The sequence below is a fragment of the Paralichthys olivaceus genome, chromosome 19, assembly GCF_024713975.1.
Source record: "Paralichthys olivaceus isolate ysfri-2021 chromosome 19, ASM2471397v2, whole genome shotgun sequence".
NCBI classification, from domain to species: Eukaryota; Metazoa; Chordata; class Actinopteri; order Pleuronectiformes; family Paralichthyidae; genus Paralichthys; species Paralichthys olivaceus.
In genome coordinates, this window is record NC_091111.1 from 7,424,055 (window position 1) to 7,432,087 (window position 8,033).

The 8,033-nt window shown below is 43.8% G+C and overlaps 1 protein-coding gene across 1 annotated transcript; it reads right to left on the bottom strand.

The window, feature by feature from the left end:
- Nucleotides 1-1,426: 1,426 nt before the first annotated feature.
- bmp2b (bone morphogenetic protein 2b) lies at nucleotides 1,427-7,735 on the bottom strand. Its single transcript, XM_020091631.2, has 3 exons — nucleotides 7,155-7,735; nucleotides 5,847-6,214; nucleotides 1,427-2,710 (listed from the first exon to the last, which is right to left on the bottom strand). Exons 2-3 carry the CDS (start codon nucleotides 6,199-6,201, stop codon nucleotides 1,797-1,799), a joined length of 1,269 nt encoding a protein of 422 aa, XP_019947190.1. The 5' UTR covers nucleotides 6,202-6,214; nucleotides 7,155-7,735; the 3' UTR covers nucleotides 1,427-1,796.
- Between the last annotated feature and the right edge of the window lie 298 nt (nucleotides 7,736-8,033).

Below are 8,033 nucleotides of genomic sequence, written 5' to 3' on the forward strand. Positions count from 1 at the left end.
GAGGCCCATGAAAAAAATGGGACATTTCAGTGTTTTTACTGCCCGTGAATAAAGTCTCATGGCTCCTTCTAAATGTTTTGATTTACATTTCCTATATAAGTAACAAGCGTATCTTTGTTCAATGCACATTTGTTTTTGAAGAGAAAAAGCCCACCAGGAAACCCTTGAATAGATGATTGAAAAAACAACCATGTTGGTTTTCCATGCAAGCGTATGCATGTGTCTGAGATTGAAAACCAACATTCCATGGTCCCAATGTGCGCTCACATAAAAAACATTCTATTTAGAGCATTTTGAGCTGCCTTGTGATCCCTCCAAGTCCTTTCTAATGCAAACACAGCAAAAAACGCAGTCAGTAGAACTCCACAGAACTCTGTGTCTATGTTTCTCTTTTCCCTCTCATTATCTGATCTGCTATTGTGGCTGCATTATGAATTTTGATGTCTTTTTCTAGGGCGGTTTCGGTGTCCCTATTACATTGTTTCCACTGAAAACACTGCACAATAATGATATTGACTCAGGTGTTAACACTTCAAACTGTCTTATCACAACATGTCATATGTTTGGATTTAGCCAGCCAGCTATCCCCAATGTCTTAGTGACTAAAACATGGCTCTTTAACTTTTTTGCATCTATTGTATTGTTTCTGTTGCAGTTCATTATCTGCTGCCCCAGAGTAATTTACTGAAATATACGTTTTTTTTTAAGGCTGAAACACATCAACGCCTCATGACTCAGAAATGACAAAGGAAGGGCAGACAAAGGAAGGCAGCCAAATGCTTGAATCTGTTTGAGCATGTGAAGCTTGTAGATAGTTGCAGGTGTGTGTTTTTGTCTTAAATAATTAAAGTGTCAGTAGGCTATTTTCTTGCTGAAGGCCTGTTGTCTGGCTGCCGTAGTTCGCAATCTGTCATCCTCAAATCTCATGACAAATAAACCTTGTGACCTGTCAGACTTCTTTCACAAGTGCTGCAGTTTCTCTTTAAAAACAAAATCTGTAATATTGGTTTGGAACTGAAAAAACAAGCTAGCTTTTAAGGGTTCCTTCCCATGGATCTTTGCAGTGACATTTAATGCATGAAAACATGCTCTGGTGTTTTTCTAATCCTCCCCTGGGAGTCTATCACATTTGTGAGCTTGTAACTTGTCACTCCCGTCCCGTGACCCTACGCCCTACTACAGTTCATTACACCAGTGGCACCCTGACCTGCCCCAGTCACTTTCCTCTTTGCGCTTCTATTGTTGTTGGTTTCCAGTTACATTTACCAAAAGAGTTCAATGCTTGGTTTGCAGTCAGTGCAGTGTGAGTTTTTGCAGCTAATTTCTGTCAGAATGTGAAACTCTCTCGTTTATGTCAGATGTTGGCCCCTGTCACAGATACAGTCAACAGTGAGTGAGGTTCCCTGTAGCTGATGTTGGAAAATCGGAATGACCATGTGTTTTTTTCATGATAAATACACATTTATTTACAAATAAAGTGGTTATAATAGAAATAAATACAAAATAAAAATCTGAGCATTATACTTCATGTGGTATTGCACCCATTTCGAAATGTACATCAGAAATACATTTTCAAAACCAGTAAAGGAATATTCCTCTGATTAAAATATTTATTTTTCCCAACTTTATGTAGACATAAATATATTCATATATAGTTTTTTTTTCTTCTTCCACAATAGCTCTGTTTGTCTATCTTTCATATAAATAAACGTCTTCATTGGGAAACCGGGTGTCCATAATAACCTTTCAGTCTTTCTTTCCCACTCTCTCTTTCTCTCCATACCACTGTCCGTTGCTCACTGGCAGCCACATCCCTCCACAACCATGTCCTGGTAGTTTTTCAGGATGACCTTCTCATATTCATCCAGGTAGAGCAGGGAGATGGGGCTGAGGTCAGTGGGCACACAACAGGCTCTGGGGATGTTTGAGTTGACTGAGTTGACCAGCGTCTGCACAATGGCATGATTGGTAGAATTGAGGTGGTCTGCAAGGGGGAACGGACATTCCCCATGGCAATAAAAGGCGTGGTAACCAGGGGGTGCCACTATCCACTCATTCCAGCCCACATCACTGAAGTCCACATACAGGGCATGCCTCTTGCAGCTTGCCTTGTGCTGTTGCTTTCTGCGTTGTTTGCGGAGAGTTGCTTGACGTTTTTCTCGTGTGTGGAGCACTGAGTCCCCGCGGCCGTCGTGGCCATATGTCACCAGCAAGGGCCGAGCCTGTGGCCAAGAGTCCTGGTCCTGGTGCAGGGACCGGCTCACCCTGACATGCTTACTACGCCTCTTAGCATGCTCCCCATCCATCTCCCCTTCGTCTGGGTGAAGTACCTCCACCATGAAACCATGGTTGTGGCCTTTGCCGGAGGTCCACTGAGATACAGCGGGGCTGACATCAAAGCTCTCCCAGCGGCTTAAAGAGTCCTGCACTAGCCGAGTGTCCAGCAGACGTGCTAGAGGCTCCCTGCCATTAGTGGCAGGAACTCTGAATATCTCATAAATGTTGATTCGATGGAAGCCACCAGTAGGACCACTATCGCTAGTGCTGCTGTTTCTGGAGCTGGTGTTCGGGGTCGCTGCTCCCATAACCTGATCCCTGTAGATGCGTAGCTCTGCAGAGGTGATTAGCTCCTCATCAGGGATAGAAGTGAGGTTGAAGTAGAACTGCTGGGTTGTTTTGCCTTTCAGGCTGGCCAGGGCCTCCATAGACTCTACAAAAGACAGAAGAGAGGCGAGAGATATTGTAAGATGATAGGGGTGTGAAATGCATGCCAAAGATGAAACAAAGCATTTATGCATGGTACAATAATGGGAAGCAACTTCTAGGATTAAAGCCTAGTCGGTTTTATGGTTCCCCTGTGAGCATGGAACGATTGGAAAGTATGAAAGGATGGTTTCTCACATGGTTTCTTTTGCTCCCTCTCTCACTCACACACACTTACAACTTGCAGCCTTCTTTTTGTGCAGTCAGCCAAGCTGCCACGTGGTTATAGTGAGTGGGTGTGGGCCATTGTCATGCAGGCATAACACTTTGCATGTTTGACTGAGTAATAGCAGACAAATTCTCATGGCGATGTAATTACACCATTAGTGTCATGCTCATAAATTTACCTGGTTACATGTCAGAAGATGAAAGCAGCATGCTTCCATGTATTTATAAGATCAAACACGTGAACTCACTGCTGCATGCAATTCCCATCAGTGCACATGGAAATCAAAGATCTTGATAGACAAAAAAGTAATATAGAAACCTGTTTAGTATTGATTGGGTTAAGGCTAATGTAAAGTAAATGCCAACTTTTGCATTTAACCTTTACTGGAAGAGCCAGCTCTAATACCACTTGTAAATATGGTATTGTTAAAAGCTGTTAATATTTATTAATATGTAGAGAAAATCTATATACACTGAAGGGAAAGGTAGCTGCACAATGTTTGATATTAACAGTTTGAACTCTACAGTTCAAAGTCAGTAAATGCTATCCTCCCTGAAAGTGCATCTAAGACATGAGTGTACTGTCAATGACAGAAATCTTAGTAAAAGCTGCAATTTTCTTTCATGCAGTGCCACTTTGAACTCTCACTTTATGAAGATCATAGATGATGTGTAGACACACTTTTTATTCTTTTTTTGGTGTGGTAACATAAACACAAACTTTGAACTCAAGAGTCTTTTCAAAGGAGGCATTTAGGAAATTCCACCATCTCATCCTAAACCTCTCTCCAGAGGTACAAAGACCTCAATTAGGCATATCATTCCTCATTTGGTGTGGGAAAGCCCCCCGTCTCTCGTTCCCCCTCGCCTGTCCCCAATCCCCCTCTTTCTTCCCATCCCCATCTTCCCAAATCTCCTTCTCCCTCTGTTCTCTTAGCCCCAAATCCTCTTTTCATTCTGTCTCCTCTGTCGCTTGTTTCTCTATCTCTTTCTGCAGGAGTGCTCTCACTCTTCTCCCTGTCTGTCTCTCCTTAGAAGAACGGCTGCGTGAACAAGTTTAGGCTTGACAGAAACGTGTGAACTACAGATATGAGTGTATCAACATTCCTAATTTCTTTTTGCACTCCATGCCAAAACAAAAGATAAAGGCTAATGTTGGGTCATTCATCACAGACCTGTTTCTGGCAGCCACTTCCTGTGTAATAGTAGAAATGTTCAATTTGGCAAGGAAAAACATTCATTTTTGAAAACTGATAGCACTGAAACTAATTATCTAAGTGAAATGAATATCAGCAGCGAGATGTGATGAATGATTAGAGCTGTTTGCTTTGATGTGCTGAACTTACATCTGTAGATACATGCTTGGAGTGTAGCCAATAATTTAACAGCGCTTGACAAAGACTAACAACTCTTCAGCTCTGTTAGTGTAGGATGAAAGAGCCAAGGGGGGTGCATGTTGACGCAGTTTGAACACATTTTTAATGGCTAGTGGTGTCAAGGTGTGTGCTGGCCAGGGGCAGACGTTTCCAGAAGTGGACAGGGGAGCACTCACTCAGGCTGGCTGCCCGGGCCAGGCTTGTTTGTAGTGTGTCAATGTAGCCACTGGGTGTCATTGCACTCGGCCTCTGGAGAGCACCCAAGCAACCACTCAGCCACCCCTCTGACTCACCCCTGATGGAAACTTCCCCACTCAAACACTTAAGACTCTGTATAAGAACTTTGTGTAGAGCCCCTATGGACGCAGTAACTTGTATGTTGTAAAAACGAGAACATAGGCTGTAGGAGATTAAATGGTTGATACAGTCAGTATATGTTTAACAGCAGATGTTTTGATCTTTTTTAATCTTACATAAATCATAATAATACTAGGAATAGTCAAACCGCTCTGTTTCCTTAAACTTATTAGTATATAAATAAAGCATTAGTTGTGTTTAAATGTCACCTGTTGGATTTTTCAAGACAGTTTAGAATAACCCTCTTGCACATGAGAAATAGCCTCTTGGCTAACTGGTGCATTTACAGCACTGTTTATTAATGTGCCCTGTCCCAAATAAATGACCTTGTATAAACACATAGTGTGTGACTGGTGAACTATAATGCACTTTACCCAGTCCCTATAAACTTTGTGTGTGATCCTTATTCATCTGAGCAGCATATGTTGCCATGGACGTAAGATGCAATTAAACTGAAACACTGAATTCAACAATCAGCGGGTACCCAGCATATAAACTAAGTGAGCAATTATGGTGTTATTGGAACGTGCGTAATGGCGCACAGCGCGGAGAGAGGGGTGATTTGGAAAGAATAAGGAGCGCAAGCCCTCCTCCTCCTCCTTCACCACGCACTAATTTCAGCCCTGTTAAAAAGTGACTCAGAATTCAGTCTGACAGGATAACTTTGTCATAATGCGTGTTAGTATAATGTCACGTCGTGTGTTATTGAAGTTACGGGGTGATGACTATCACCTGCGCGAAGGCACACCGCCCTTTATCCTGCTCCTGTGGTGCGTGTCTGGAAAAACTGTTTTCAGAGCCCACGCAAACACCATCAATTATTAAGAAACAAATTACCCCAGGGATACACCGCCCCTTGATGTTTGTGAAGCCAGACAGCTCTGCCGGGGTAATGTTTGCTTAAAGGTTGCATCACTTCATATGAAAGTTAATTTCGGCTGATTACGCATGAGATGCTTGTTTGTAAATCCTATCAGTGACTTTTAAGCTGCCCCCCAAACTTATTTAATTGTCACAAATAACTTGGACGCGTGTCACCTGTAAATGACTAACCATACATAAAACAGTGAAGACTGAGTTCAGTGTTGAGGCACTGAGTCATGTTTAAATATAGGTTTGGGTTGTCTGAGAGAGCCGATGAGCTCTCCGGCTGACAGGTAAAGGTATGTCACTAATACATACCTTCATGGTGAAAGCTTCTAATCGTGTTGGCCTTGCTGGCGGCTCTATCTGCGTGCTTCCCCATGCTCTTGGGCCGTTTAGTGCTGTGGTCTCCGTTTGCTGAGTGCATGCGGTAAAGGTCCACCATGTACTGCGGCACCACCGCTTGCTTGCTCGGCGTCGGCCTGCGCCTCAGTCCAAACATGTTGAGAAGCCGCAGCTCGAACTCGTTGAGGAAGCTCTCCGACCGCTCGGGGCTCTGCTTCCCGGACTCGCTGTATTTCCTGCGGCCGACCTCGGGGATAAGTCCCGTAGCACCTTCCAGCAACACCTGAGCGATCAGCAGTACCATGAGAGAGCGGACCACGGCGACCATGATCAGTCAGTCCCTGTGGAGAAAGTTGGTTTCTGTCAATACACTGGCGCTGAGGTATTGACATGAGGTAGACACGGCGGAGGCTTCACTGCGGCATTCCCCAAACTGTGTGTGATCCCTCCATACAGTAGGAATGATTGAAGGAGAGCAGGTTAAAAAGGGAAGACACCTCTTCACTTTGAAGTAGAACAAAAAAAAGAGGGAGGGAGTGGGGGGGCTGTGGATAGCAAGCCCGTCGGCAATACAGCGAGTCTAAGTGAAGCAGAGGATTGATCTTAACATGAGCAGAAACATGAAAATATCAAGGTGAGGAAGCAGTGGAAGAGAAGAACAAATAAAAAAAAGAGGGGGATGACAAATCAAAGAGGATTACAGACAAAAAAGATCTCCGGTTAGAAAGGAAAAGAAATCATGTTCGATGAAATGAAATGAAAGGAAGGGGGATTCAAGTCTGCATAGCTGTGAAGATCACAAGAAGAAGCATGAAAGAATGTGGTGAGGAGAAGGAGCAGGGGTACACGGCAGCAGGAGAAGGCGCACAGACGCTGCTGCAAGCCTCTATTTGCAGAGGCTTTGACGGTCATGTATAATCATAAGGGATAGAGTTACTTCAAGAGGCTCGCAGGTGTTAGATCTGACGTGCGTACCAGGGCCAGATGTAGCCCGGGACAGAGGACATCAGTAAACCAAGAATCATCTGAGTATCACAATCTCCAAAGACACAACTTCCTACAGTATTTTAACTTTCTTAGTGTATTCCCCGAGGTTTAAGTTAGGGGACGCTTTAACTTTTACGCACACACCCAAGAAGCCATGTAGGGGAAGAACGGACGGTTTGCATATTTAAAATACAGTTTCCCCCACAAAGAAAGTTATTTTTTACCTGCTGATATTAAGATTTAGCTTCTGGGGATACTTATAATGGTTTCAATAAAACATAAGCCGTATTTTACCTGACGAGGAAGCGCTGTGTCTGGTCGTCGTTCCACCTTTGGGCTCCGATAAATTCCACATTAATTCGTGTTTAATCCACGCTGCTTCTTCTTGGGGGACCAAAGACAGTCCGTGCCCGTCGCCGATCGCCTCTCGCACATAATTCTCACCAGATGCAATTTCGGGTTATAGGTCTCCGTCAGTACGGAACGAAGGAGAAGAAAAGTTATGTTAGGTCTATGAGGAAGCGGGCTCGCGAAGACAGGAGCGATCTAAGTATAAAGCATCTTGGCTGAACATCTTCAAACAGAGAATAAGTCGCTTGCGTAAAAGTTTTTGGAGAGAGATACGCGCACTCCACTCCAAGTGTCGCTCCGTTGGACCTTGTTGCTGCGAGTGCGAGGAGCCGCGTCGCGTCTGCTCAGTGCGCCACACTGCACTGGTTCAATTGATCGGTGCCTTCTCTTCCCCCAGCGACTCTTTTTGTCGTACAGTGATGTCACCGAGGGGCTGTCAATCATTCGCCCACTATAAAGCACCTCCTGCGGACCACTAGCCCAGAAGCTCCAGACTTTAACGCATGCCAAATAAGCACACATTAGAGCCAGGGATCCCCATTTTTGATAAGATATTCTCATGGACACCCCCAAATGAAGTTTGTTTTGCTATTGCCTGAGCCATAGGAGTGAAAACTTTTTGAAAAGTCACTTTTACAATCTAATGCCCAACCCACCACCCCCTATCCCAGTAACTTTTTATACACATATATTCAAAAAAAGAAAAAATGTATCCTACTACTCTGTTTCTCTGGTGTCTGTACATTTCCTGGAAGTTCACACCATAAAAATAGTTGTTATGTCAACATGCAGACCAATACTTTTGCTTTTAGTTGTTTGTTT

Bases quoted from the DNA above. Each gene is read 5' to 3' on its own strand.
- bmp2b (XM_020091631.2), bottom strand. From the start codon at position 6,201: ATGGTCGCCGTGGTCCGCTCTCTCATGGTACTGCTGATCGCTCAGGTG. The intron at 2,711-5,846 runs GTATGTATTAGT...TGTCTTTTGTAG, and splicing joins TAGAAGCTTTCACCATGAAG to AGTCTATGGAGGCCCTGGCC.